The sequence below is a fragment of the Saccopteryx leptura genome, chromosome 1 (assembly GCF_036850995.1).
Source record: "Saccopteryx leptura isolate mSacLep1 chromosome 1, mSacLep1_pri_phased_curated, whole genome shotgun sequence".
NCBI lineage: Eukaryota > Metazoa > Chordata > Mammalia > Chiroptera > Emballonuridae > Saccopteryx > Saccopteryx leptura.
The window spans coordinates 297,104,977-297,119,057 of NC_089503.1; the positions used below are offsets into that span (position 1 = coordinate 297,104,977).

Consider the following 14,081-nt stretch of genomic DNA (forward strand, 5'->3'; position numbering starts at 1 on the left):
TGAAATGTACCTGTTCTCCAGATTTTGATTCTGTAGGATCATGATTTTGTTCCCACTGTGAACTCCTTGAGGATAGACCCCAGGTCTGATTATTTTTTGAGGACCCCAAAACCATCACAGTGTTTGTTGTATAGCAGTCACTCAGTGCGTGTGTGTTAGCTTCATGAATGATCAGATTTATTCAATGTTCTATTTCTTGATAATGTTTTCTTTCTTAAATATTTATGGAGGACCTAATCATCATTCACATAGTCAACAGATCTTTATCAAGTACCCATTACATTCCAAGCACTGTGCTATGCGCAGGGGATAGCAGTGAACAAAGTGGACAAAATCCTTGGCCTCATGAAGTGTAGGATCTAGTGTTCCGTACTTAGCTCTGAGCTACAGCGGATGCAGACACAGTGAATCAGAGGGCGTGAAGTGGTCACAGGAGGCTGCGGGAAGGAGCCGAGGCCCAAGCCAGCGGGGGTTGGGGCGGAGGAAAGGGGGCATGGAGACACCCAGGAGAAGGCGCAAGACGCTGAGGAGGAAGAGAAAGCAGTACTTGTGTAACAGGGAGAGAGGAGTGTTAGGGCAGTGGGAGGATTTTAAAGTTTGAACCATGGAGTAGAGTCACTGAAGGGCCTTGGAAGAAAGTTCAAAAAATCATATTTGTGACGTAAGAAACAAGGACTCTAAAGTTTTGAAGCAAACAGCCCTGGCTGGATAACTCAGCTGGTTAGAGCAACATCTGGAAGCTCAGAGGTTGCCGGTTCAATCCCTGGTCAGGGCACATACAGGAACAGATGGGCGTTCCTGTCATGCATGCTCTTTCTTCCTTCCTCTCTCTCTGGAATTAATAAATAATTTTACAAAGAGAGAAATGTTTAAAGTTTTGAAGCAAACAAGCAACATGGCAAAGGAAGGACCTGTTCAAGGGAGATGGGTCTGGCTGTGTCCTGCAGAATACGGTTAGTGTGAATAGTCTGGAGTCTGGAGTCAAAGAGAGGCTGCAGCAAAAAGCCAGAAGCCTCACAGCCTCCGCTTATACACACACACATCCCTACCTGCATCCAGGAAGTGGCCACGTTACATGGAGTCTGTCTCTTCGGCAGCTCCTGAAGTCACAATGCTGGTAGACAGTTTCCTAAAAGGTAAATGCAGTCATGTCAGGCCTCTGTTAAACCCATCAACTGCCTCCATATGCCTCATAATAAAATCCAAGCACCAAAGCATGTTTCACCAGCCCCGCCCCATCCTGGCTGTGTCCACCAGTTCCCACACCCTCAGAGCTCTCCATTCCGAACTATGAATGATGCTTCACATTTCCACCGCTCAGCATCCTGCCACTCTTTCTTCTCAAAACATGTTTCATAACTGAAAAAATCTTGCCCTTTCAAGATGCATCTACTGCATTAGCCTCTTAGAGAAGTCTTTTCCGAATGCTTGTAGAGATCACCGCATTCCCCGTGAACACCTTCGTATATCCGTCACACCGCATTTGTAGTTATGCTTTCAAATTTGTCTTCCCAGCAAAAGGGTAGGCTTTTTGACAGCACAAGGTCAAATCATATGTATAGATAGCACTTTAATTAAACTATAAGCTCCGTAAGAGCTTGACCCATATCTATTTGTTCACCATTACCCAAAGCTGAGCACATATAGGCAATTAATAAATCTTTGTTGAATTAATGGGAGATAATTAACAAGAACTTAATAAATGTTGGGTGAATGAATGAATGAGGTTGTAAATGTTAGGTCAATAGAAGGGAGTTAGACTAAAATTTCCAACTACCTAGGGATTCAAATTTCTCGATTCACTGTTGATTTTAAAAACTGAGAAGCTAGCCATCTGCAGGAATCCAGTTTATATTATATATATGGAGTGTCTTCTTTATGATGTGCCTAATGTTGCATGGCTCATAGTCAGGCCTTTAATTGGTGCATGTGTGTTGTGCGATGATGATATCACTTATTAAGTGACAAGTATCCTATTTGTGATTAAAGAACTGGAAGTATCAGGAGAGAGACATAGTAATGAACTCAATCTCACCCCCACAAAAGACACAAAATCTTCCGGTTGAGGCTTACTGCCCTCACCCAGAGGCACTTTCCTTCTCAGCCAACGCTTCTTTTCTGAGCACATTCCATCCGCATCATCTGCAAGGGAGGTCAAGCCACTTGACTTCAAATAAACCCAGCCAGAGCCTATGGCCACAAAGTGAGTACAAAATGAACAACCATTTTATGTGCTTTCTGGACACCACAGATCTTTTCTCAGATCCAAGGTCATTACATGGGTTGCTCTCCTGTAACTTCAAAAGAAAAGGGAAACATTCAAATAGCCCAGCCAACCATCTGCATGGGCATGCTCTAAAACCCCAGCCCAGGGCCCCGCAGGGGCCTCGCTGGAGTGAATGAGGGAATGTGAGCATGAATGAATGAAAGCTCATTCCTGATTTCTGTGTTAAATATCAAAGTTGGCAACCATACAAAAATTAGGGGAAAAGTAACCCTTGACTACGTTTGTGATTTTTACTCTTGAGAATTCTCTCACGTTGTGTCTTGATTTTGTTTGAAGAGTATCCGAGCATTTCCTTCCTGTTTTTGACATCTTTATAGCTAACCACAATACCTTACCTCTGTCTTTTCCTTCTATAACTTCTGTTCGGCTTTCGGAACAAAGGCCACATTCTTGAGCCAGGGCTTGAGGTTTGATGGTGTGAACCCTTCCCCCCCTCTGTAAGCACCTTTCACTGCAACCCAAAGGGCCACTCCGCTCTTCCCACACCCGTTCCAGAATTCCCCATTGCGCCTTTGCGCACGCAGATGCCTCTAGCAGAAGAGCTTGCTCTTGCGAGCTGGTATGGAATGAGGTGGTGGGCAGGGGCGTCAGCTGTGGTTCAAGGTGGGCTCCGTGGTTTTCTGTTGTTGATTTGGAGTTACCGTGTTTCCCCATGTATAAGACGCACCTTTTCCGGAAAATGTGGGGTCTAAAAAACTGGGTGTGCCTGATACAGTGGTTGTAGATTTTTTTACTTGCATTTCCCACTTTTTCGCGCGGATGAAGAGTTGTAAGAATTTTATGATGAATAAAACGAGTTCAATAACTTTATGTAATGCATTTTTAAAAAAAATTTCGGGCCCCAAAATGAAGGTGCGTCTTCTACCTGGGAGTGTCTTATACCTGGGGAAATACAGTACCTGTGCTGGTGTAGCCTGTTTGCTCTCAGATGCACGCTCTTCCCTTCCCCTGCTGCTCTCTCAGCCCTCTAGGCTGTGTTTCCTAGAGTCTGGGGTCAGCTAATGGAAGGCACCAGTGCGCCACTGGAGGACAGGAAGAAGGAGGAGCGGAGGGTTTCTCCTCTCTTGCTGCCTTGGGCTGCATTTCCAGCAGCCCTGCATGTCCTCCATGGCTCCAGCTCCCACCAGAGAGGACAGCTGTGGTTTCAATTTCCTGGGATGGGAAGATGGGGAAGGAGTCCCAAGGATCTCAGCTGAGTCCCGCATTCTGCTATCCCTGCAGCAGTAGGATGTACCCTCTGCAAGTCTGATTTATGTGAGCCAATACTTTCTCTTTTAAAACTCAAGCCATTTAGCTTGGGGTTGTTTTTTTTTTTTTCGTCATTAGCAGCAAATAGTCTTCATTAGTGTAATCTTCAAGTAAGAAGTAACATCTCACTTATCATGTAGGTAAGAGACAAACTGTTCTGAAATCACTATAATGCAGGGTTGAAAACACTACTTGGTGCAGGAGAGATGAGGTGAATTCCATCGTGATCTGAGGTGTGGGAACTGAGCCGAGGCATCTGGCCTTTGTCCAGGTTGGACTGGGATGCCAAGCAAGCTTCCTGAGCAGCACTGTGTCAGGATTCAAGTTGAGCTGTGGGCAGAGTGTGGGCGTGCAGGGTCACTGTGCTGTACAACTTCAGGGGGCACCATTTACCTAGAACACGTCGTGAATGGTGCTCCTGAGAGTTGTACAATGTGCAGCCTTGAGCCATGCAGAGAAGCTCAAGAAGTGTGCTCAGGCCCTGGCCGGTTGGCTCAGTGGTAGAGCGTCGGCCTGACATGCGGAAGTCCCGGGTTCGATTCCCGGCCAGGGCACACAGGAGAGGCGCCCATCTGCTTCTCCACCCCTCCCCCTCTCCCTCCTCTCTGTCTCTCTCTTCCCCTCCTGCAGCCAAGGCTCCATTGGAGCAAAGATGGCCCGGGTGCTGGGGATGGCTCTGTGGCCTCTGCCTCAGGCGCTAGAGTGGCTCTGGTTGCAACAGAGCGATGCCCCAGAGGGGCAGAGCATCGCCCTCTGGTGGGCATGCCGGGTGGATCCTGGTCAGGTGCATGCGGGAGTCTGTCTGACTGCCTCCTCGTTTCCAGCTTCAGAAAAATACAAAAAAAAAAAAAAAAGAAGTGAGCTCAAAGAGCTATTAGAGGCTTCTGTCTTCTGGGAGAGAGGTGAGAAGGTCATGGACGTGGCCACTAACAAAGGAAGGGGGATGGGTTTGAGATGCATTCTAAAATAATCTGAACCTTTCGGTGTGAGCAGAGGAAGGTATGTCAACAGAAATAGAGGAGTCGGAAGGAAGCAGAGATTTTGTGAAGGTGGAAAGTTCCTTTTGAGATAGGAGACTTTGAGGTACTAGTAGTGGAAGAAGGCTGATCGCTGCTGACAGTGGAGCTGGAGCTGAGGATAATGGGGCTGGAAATAAAGATCTGGAAGTCACTCGCACAGAAATGGTACTGGAAACCACAGTTTGGAAGAAATTGCCCTCAGAGAAAATATCTGTTAGAAGAAGTTCTGAGGGAGTAGCTCCATGGAAAGGGCAGAAAAGGAGCACTAGTCAGAAAACAGGAGTAAGGAGGGAGGGATCAGAGTCATGAGGAAAACCAAGAGTGTGTCAGGAGGACAGAGGGAGGGTTCGGAAAGGAGCGGCCATTCTCCACCCCTCTCCCCTCCACAGTCATCACTGAAGCATCCAGCAGCCTGGCTCCCTTCACAATGAGCAGGACCCCAGGTGACTCCGATGCACATCTAGCATGAGAGAGAAGCAACCTTTGTTGTCATGAGCTACAAAGTGTTTTATTGTTTCTGCAGCAAAGCCTAGCCCACCCTGACCAATCCATGGTGGCCACTTGGGAATGGGGGCGTCAGGAGAAATAAAGAAGAGAGAACTACATTAGAGATTCGAGCATGTTTGTAGGATTCAGGGGGAAAGCTGCGAAAAGGGAGGAACTGAAGATGTATGAGACGGTACAGTTGGTTGCTGTTGGCTCTGGGGGAGACCAATGGCTGTTACACCCATGTGGGCACGCCGGCACACCACAGACCAGGCGCACTGGGGACGAGGCCAACACACCTAACTAGGAGACATTTATGAAGTGCGTCGTCAGCACATTTTTCTGCCCAAAGAATTACTTCTGGAGAAAGCTAACAAACTAATGATCAAGTATTTATCTAAAATAATTTGTCAGGCCCTCTTTAACAAGCAAAGGAACATTTCAGTGCCTCAGTTTGATCATCTGTAAAATAGGGATAATAGAATGTTATCTCACAGAGCTGTAAAAATTAACTGAGTTACTAAATGTAAAGCACTTAGGTAGGGCAGCGTCTAGCACAGAGTTCTATTTGAGTGTAATCTCAGAGCCCCTTCAGATTTTAGGAAGAAGCTCCAAATATGGAGATGATATCTGCTAACAGCTTTTTCTTCTTTTTTATTTTTTCAATCATTTAAATAACAAGAAAGAATAGAAAAGGACAGCAAAGTTTTGCAGCCCTAGGAGGCAAACAGGCAGTGTAAGCAAAGAATATATTTAACATCTCTACCAGTTTCAGAGCCAGTGTTAAATAATCAGTCTTAATTTATCCTGTATACAGTTGTGCCATTTCATCTAATAGGGATTTCTTCAGAGGAAAAAAACAGAGGATAAGTAAAAGCCCTTAGACAACTTTCAAAGAGTCATTGAAAGTCATTGGGACAGAATTTCAGGGACCCAGAAAAACTGCTAGATGAGCAAATGAATTGGTGTTTCACTGCATTGTAGTCAAGTAGAACCAATGACAAATGCAGGCAATAAGGAATATTCTGGGCTGGCCCCAGTGCAGGTAGGACCCACTGAAGGGGCCAGCAACTGGGATGATTCTCATAACCCCTGGGACGACTGCCTCTACCATCTACGTCACTCTGCTGCCCAGAGCCTGGTTTGAAGTCTGCAGCTAACAGGCTCTACCAACAAACTTCCCGGCCCGAGTTTCCTTCTGCTCAATGTGGGGACTGAATTAGGTAGCAGCAGGACCCTTGCTAATCTAACCCTGTATGTTACACTCTGTGTATGCTCGCACAACCCTGAAAATAAATATTTTCAAGCAAAAACTTGGATAGTAACTTGGGAAGACTCTAACCTTCTCTTCTGTACAACTACAGCATTCTCTATTCCAGGGGCAGTCAACCTTTTTATACCTACCGCCCACTTTTGTATCTCTGTTAGTGGTAAAATTTTCTAACCACCCACTGGTTCCATAGTAATGGTGATTTATAAAGTAGGGAAGTAACTTTACTTCATAAAATTTATAAAGCAGAGTTACAGCAAGTTAAAGCATATAATAATAATTACTTACCAAGTACTTTATGTCAGGTTTTCGCTGTTTGGCAGAATAAATCTTTATAAAAAACAACTTACTATAGTTAAATCTATCCTTTTATTTATACTTTGGTTGCTCCACTACCACCCACCATGAAAGCTGGAACGCCCACTAGTGGGCGGTAGGGACCAGGTTGACTACCACTGCTCTATTGTGTTGATATTAACAAAAGAAGTGTGCATCTTTAAGGCCATTCTCATTACCTTCTCTTTCTTCTCTCCATGTTTGCAGGCTTCTCCAGGCTCTACCGTAACATTTTCTTGGGAAAAATCCTTTCACAGTAGGTAGATCAACAATATCAAACTGGAGGCTCGCTTTACATATGCTGAAGCTTATATCCATCAAGAGAATTATTTCCTTTCCTCCACATTTAGACATTAAATGCAGAAGATGCAATTGTGAACAAGTGAGATATGGCGCTCCCCTCCTAGGTTTGGTGAGGGAGTTAGACAAGGAAATAGTCTTAGGTGCGATGCAATAACAGGAAGAATGTCAGCTGGGCAAAGTACACCAGAGGCATCCAAACCAGACTTGGAGGGACTGGAAGTTTTAACTGCAAACCAGGTGAAGGGATGGGGGAAGGAGAGGGCAAGCCCAAGAAATAGTGACTCTCCTGCTAAAGTATCGTCTGAAGGCTCTAAACTATTCACCTTTGGAACTTGCCTTTAACCTTCATTGATTTCAAAGGCTCTGATTCTCAGCAGTGTTGATTTTTTTTTTTTAACCTGTAAGGATACCTGGAATTTCATGAACTTCAAAAATGGTTTTTGCTGAAGCTTAAGGTAAATGGAAATTATTGCACATTGCTGGTTAAAGGCACTTACCTTCCATTTACCTTGGTGCTTAGGATTAAAATTTAAAATGTCATGTCCCACGCTTCCAACCTACACCAGTTTGGCTGGCTCTTCCACAGCTGTTTATTGGGCTCCCGAGCACGTAGCATCGTGCAAGGAATTATTGAAGGGATTGATATGACACAACTTTTATTACATTCTCAGGGCTGTGAAAAAAGTTTATTCACTCCTTTTTACAAGCATCACTTATTTTAAACTCACTCATTTTAAAATGTTTTAAATGGAGTTTCTAGAGCGACCCAGTGTCATATCTTTTACCAATGCCCATTTCCACTGCACTGAAACTGATCTTAATTGCTAATGTAAGTATTTTGTGCTAGAATTAACTCGTTCTTCTCTCATCGTTTATCCAACTAATTTTGAGGATCACGGTTCTGAGGATCGGATTCAATAATTCATTATTCCAAGAACAATGCTTTAATCATAGTTAAGTGCTTTATAAATGTTAAACTAAAACCATAAAAATACACTACTCTCTAAATATATTCAAGCTTGGAATATTTAAAATAAAGGGTAATTAAAAACAATTAAATCAAGATTTTTCTCAGAATAAAAAAAAAGCAGAATGTAATATTCCTATGGATTTTTAAAAAAAAAGTCAAGTCCTGTTTTATCACGTCAACATGAAAAATCAAGTTTGTGTAAAAATATAAATAGGTAAAAATAAATGTATCCTTTAAATAAAATTCAATTAGTCAATTTTAATAGATATTTATATATAACCTGCTGACTTTTGTGAGCATTAGTTTCCTCATATACAAAAAGAGAGTCCATTCACTTTTTAACATTTACGAAATGCCCACTTGTGCCAGGCTTTGGGAACAGTGGTAAACAAAACAGATGCAATTTCTGTCTTTACATGATCATATTCCAGTAAAGATTATAATACTCACTATCCATGAAATTGTTCAGAAGACTGGATGTCATTGTGATTAATTGTTTTGTGAGTTGCAAAGGACCATATAAACCCAAGGTTCTAGAATGTAATGACTGTATTTTCCTCTTTTATCTCCCATAACTCAGGTTTCAGTAAAAGGTGACCTGAGTAGTGTTTCAACACTGCCACGTTTGACCACTAGAGGTCCTCAAAAGTCACACCCAACATGAATCCATTCCATTGGTTCATTACAATATAACTTGTGAGATAGTGTAGCAAAAGATATTAAAGTAGTTGGCAATATTGAATAAAATGTATTACATGAAAGACTAGACACAGGGGTTAATTACAATGGATAACACATGCCATGTACCCATAAACCATGCCATAAGTATTGTACCATTTCTGGCCAAACACAGAAAATTATGAATATTATATATTAATGTTTTATCACTGTAGTCTCTCAAAACAAACCACTTCATCAACAGACATAATTCCTTTAAGATAAATCAGTACCTACATCATTTTTAGGAGCTGTATGGTCTTTTATTTTGTGGTTATTCCAATATTAATAATGTGCTATGATTAACATACAGCAAAATCTTTACATGTATCATTTCTTCAAGATCAAGTCTTATTGTGCTTTCCTACAAGAACAGTATATTTTTAGGGAAACAGATTAACTTTAATAAAATGTTTTTATATTTTTAGATTTAGTTTTTGTTAATATTTTCCTAATACTCCCCAAAATTTCATTAAGTTTAAAATTTTTACATTCACAAACGTTTAGGAAAATTTAATAAGAAATACTGTTTCATGACTATTCTCATTGTTTTGAACTTTCTTTAAAACAGAATTATAAAAACTGAAAATTCCTACTATCAGCTTTCTATTAACATACTTGTGTGATCTATAGAATTCTGCTTTAATAACTGATAAATTATTTCTGTTATCTCAGAGATTAATACATATGAGTCTAGCCATACTGAGACAAACTTCTAGCAAATACAGCACTTGAGGATTAAATACTGTTACTTAATAGCAAAACCTTATAATCTAATATGGTGAAATAAATTTCACAAGAACAAGAAGGACAATTGTGGGGGGACTGGGAGACTGGTTGGAGTGGTGGAAGAATTGAGCCAAAAATGAGAAAAAACTTATGGATATGAATAACAGTATGATTGCCGGGGGAAGGAGTGGTGAAGGATGTTGGAGGAGGGTGTAGGGCAGATAAATGGTGATGAACAGAGACCTGACTTGGGGTGGTGAACACACAATACAGTGTGCAGGTTATGTGTTGCAGAATTGTGCACCTGAAACCTGTATTATTTTGTTAACCAGTGTCACCCCAATACATTCAATGAAAAGGAAAAGAAAAATAAATTTTTTAAAATCTAAAAAATAATAAAATTGAAACTATTCTCAAATTATGATGCTTCATATATGCAATTTCTCACATGTGCTAAGTAATCAGAATAATTTCAGAACACACAAAAAAAGCAAACTGAGAAACTGGTATACACGTTTACATTTTAATACTTGAAATACAAATCTGATACAAACACTGCAGGCACAAGGAATGAATTACACAAATTTGTATTCAAATAGTATGTGAACCTGGATATAAGAATGTATCATAACATTTTAACAGCCTGTTATGGAAGCCTTTTAAAGAAGTAATAGATTTTTTTAATCCCATGGAGATATACAGACTGCAGAAGGCACAGTAATATTTTTTTCTCAAAACAATTCCCCTCATCCATTAAGAACTGAAAACTCATTACAGGGAGGAAAGTTTGAGATAATCTAATTTATCAAGACATTTTGAGGCTATAAGCCCTAGGCTCCTAATATAAGCCCAAACAATGTAAAAATAATCAGAATTTCATATTCCTCTGCAGATTAATTTAATATATTAGTCACATTAACAAATTATAGCAAAAAAAATAAACTTATTCCATTCTTTTTTGAACATATACATTATTTCTTCTTCTGGTTACTTCAGTAATTTAAGCTTAATATTTACTTATTAAATATTAAATACAAAATAGTTTTTACAATCTTGCACTATTAAGAAGAAATAAAAACAATATATTTTTTAAATTGTGAAAATGATTAGAGACACTAGCTCTTCTTTAACAGTATTTGAAAATATATTTTATTTGAAAATATATTGTTTATTTCAAAAAACTTTTATTTTAAAGGGTAAACTATATATAAATAAAAATCCATTCTTCGTGAATACAAGTGGAGAAATTCCCTAATGATGAAGAGTAAGGCTATTTATAAATGAATTTCTGATTTTTCAAACAATTGTTGGAGTTTGTGCCAGATGTTTGCAGGATACATTTATTCCTGATGACTCTCAACACAAAAGTTTACATATTGTAAAATCTACTTGGATTCATAGGTTGTCTGTAACATAATTTAATCCTTTTTTAAGCTCCAGAAGTTACTGATACAGAAGTATTATTTCCTTTTACAAGGAAATAAACTCCTTCTTGAAGGTAAATTCTTCCTCTTTGAAAGATGTACTAAACATTTCTGATCACTAAAAATGTAAAGCTAAAGCTTCTAGCATTTCTTGAACATTGCCTCCACTTTCCAAAGATGTACATATTATCTCTCAGTGCCCAGATCAACAATAGAACTAAACCAAATATTTGGTGACTATCTCTTTTAAGAAGAAAAGCATCAATTATTCCAAAAATTAGCTTGCATATATCTTTGATTTTAACTATATGCTTCAGTCAAAAGCTCACTTAGTTTAATACAAAGTTTTCTTAATTTATCCCTTTAGAACATTAGTAGTCAGCTTAAGATGTGTATTCTGTGATTGCACATTTGTGTAAACCATTATTTTTCTTTAGAAAACACATTGCAGTTTAAAATATAGAGGAACACAAACCTCCATATTGAATTTAATAACCAGTGATAACTGATAATGCTGTAAAGTTATTAAGGATACTCCTAAAACTTCTGAAAGTACCCTAATAATATTAAATATTCACAATCTCTTTAGAAAAGTAATTTATAAACATCATCTTAGACTGGTGGCACCTATGCAGTCCTACCTGATCTGACTCAGAGCACAAAATGATGCGTGTATATTGCTACCTGCCATTGCAGAATGGAAGGCGGCGTGATTTTATAAAAGAAAATTAAATGTAGCTGTGCGAATCTACTTAAAACTGGTAACATGCCATCTAAAGAAAAATACCTACATAATAGAATTTTTAGATAGCACCATTCTAAGACCCTTTGTCACCTTCATTTTAAGATTGTTAAAATATAATTCTGATGTTAAACATTAATGCAAAACTTCCTATCTTCACTTGTAAAAAATTACATTATCAATAATATTTTTAATATGCTAAAAGCTACTATATCAGTTTCCCCATTTACACTGCACAATATCCATCTAAAGTATAAGGTGTAAATTCTTATAAATAATATGAAAATCCTTGGATTTTTACCAAGTTTCAGTTGGCATCTGGTAATTCAGTAACTTGTTTTTTTAACCAAAAATATTGGTAACAAAATGTTACCAATGTTAATATGCCAGTTAAAAAATCAATTCCCTCTGATTTGGAAAGATTTTTTTAAAAAGTTGTAAGAATTTCAGCAAACCCAGAATAATGCCAAGCTAATCAGCAGCAGCCACTGGTACTTAGTATTGTTTGATCAGACAATCCTGATCAAAAATTTAAATTAGGTGCCTTTCATAAGACAAGTGCCAAACCGTTGCTTTTTTACTAAAATGCAGTAACTAATATTAAGAGCACCACTGTTGCTAAGCAGGTATGTAACCTCTCTATATAAATATAAACCTATACTTAACACATATTCAAAAACAGAGCAACTATAAGTACAGCTCTAGTAGTGTTATTTGACTTTACATAACCCTTAAAGGGCAGACATTAATAAAGATTATTTGGACTGAAAATCAGATAAATGTCTATTATTCACAAGAACCTTGTGGTGATTTTACAAATGCCTGCCCTAAAAGGGTACGTTCTGGTGAATTCAGATAAATTCTAATGAGCCCTCTCCTCTCCAGCCCACCTCTATCCCACCTCCAACCCCCATACTATTGTACTTAGTGTCTGAACCTATTTGGACAAACACAAATAAAACCTTTTAAGATGTGAAGCTAGCACATTCACTCCCTTTCCTTTCTGTTTTCTTAAAATAACACACTTGTATTTATTTTCTAGGTTTCTTACTTCCAGTCATAACAAAATAATGGTCATCGTCTTCCTTTTTCTTCGCAGTAGGATTCCTATCTGCACTAACTGCTTCCTTGGCAGATGAATGTGGTTTCCTGGTGGGAGCCGGGGCTTTGCCGCCTTTTGGAGGTCCCCTGGCTGAGCACTGGCTCTTAGTGGCAGTGTGTGCTGACTGTGACACAGCACGTCCTTTGGCAGACGACTGGGGAAGACTCATGATGGACAGTGGGGTCCGAGCAGGGGACTTTGACGAGCAGGGGCCTGTCTTCTGGGATGTATTCATTTTCTGAGGCTGCTTTTTGGCAACTGAAACTATATTCTTCTCTCTTGATTCCTGTGCTTTTGCGGGAGCAACTGAGGATACAGAAAACGGCTGGCGAGAGTTCAAGGCTGACTTCAGTTTCTGTGCGGGCGCTCCCCCTGCCTGCGGGGCTCCACCAGGCTGAGACCGTGCTCCCAGCCCTGTGTTTATAGTTTTGGGATTAGATTTTGTCATTTTCACAGAGGACTGGACAGAAGGAGGAGGTAGCTTTGGACACTTTGATGATGACTTTAAATGTGCAGCTGAGTGATACAACGCATTATCCCTGGGAGATACATGATTGTGTTTCACATGCTTTGATTCAGCTTTTCCAGAACACTTATTTGGCAAAAGTGTAGACTCAGGCACATCTCTTGATTTCTGGGCTGGAATGAGCTTGGCCTTTGGAGTAGTGGGTGATGAGATACATTTTCTCAATGACGCAGGCACACAAGGTGCAGCTGTTGATAAGGCTGGGGAAGGAGTGCTTTTACCTGCCAACTTCACAGAAGCAAGTGGGGATGACGCACTGTGTGGTGGAGCCTGCGGTTTCTTTGTTACGTCCTTTGAAGACTTGAGTTTGAGATGGGAAAGTGCAGCGGGAGAATGTGGCACTTTGGGACGGACTGACCGGGAACTCAGGTGACCTCCTCGCAGGGACGATGCTGGCAGCAGCTCACCTGGTACACGGGCCTGCTTTTCTCTGCCCCTTGGAATACCAACTGGCGTGTCAGGTTTGGATTTTTCTTTCTGAAACATGCTGACTGCTGACAAGGGATTCATTTCTGGAGGCGGAGGGGTTCTGGTAGGCCCATCGGGTACACTTTCGTTAGAAACTCCTTTTTGAAATGCTAGAATTTTTTGTTCTAGTGTAGCAAACTGCAATATTCGACAGGGGTCATATTTAAGCAAAAATCCTTGAAGAGTATCCCAGCCTCCACCAACACGGACCATGACATGTTTTCCATGAAGCATCTTTCCCCCAAAAGAAAGTAAAAAAAAAAAACTGTAAAACTGTAAGGTTCACAGTTACAATTCGCTAGCAGTCACAATTTGTGATGTCTGTGATCTAGGACATTCAGAGCATTTGCCTACAGGTTTACTATAAACTGACCGTCTCTTCCTTATATTATTAAAATAATAAATTTAATACATATTGAATCACGCAACTAACAAAACAGTATCCTCCAATTTG

At 40.1% G+C, this 14,081-nt stretch overlaps 1 protein-coding gene and 1 non-coding gene across 2 annotated transcripts in view; one reads left to right on the forward strand and one right to left on the reverse strand.

Moving 5' to 3' along the window:
• The first annotated feature begins 4,013 nt into the window (after window positions 1–4,013).
• Window positions 4,014–4,089, forward strand: TRNAV-GAC (transfer RNA valine (anticodon GAC)). The gene has a single exon. It is a non-coding gene; the product is annotated as a tRNA-Val (tRNA).
• A 5,793-nt stretch (window positions 4,090–9,882) lies between these two features.
• GAS2L3 (growth arrest specific 2 like 3) overlaps window positions 9,883–14,081 on the reverse strand; it is a 56,625-nt gene continuing 52,426 nt past the window's right edge. The window contains exon 11 of the mRNA XM_066356861.1: window positions 9,883–13,861. Within this exon, the coding sequence (XP_066212958.1) occupies window positions 12,563–13,861 (1,299 nt within the window). The 3' untranslated portion in view covers window positions 9,883–12,562. The remainder of the gene's footprint in view (window positions 13,862–14,081) is intronic.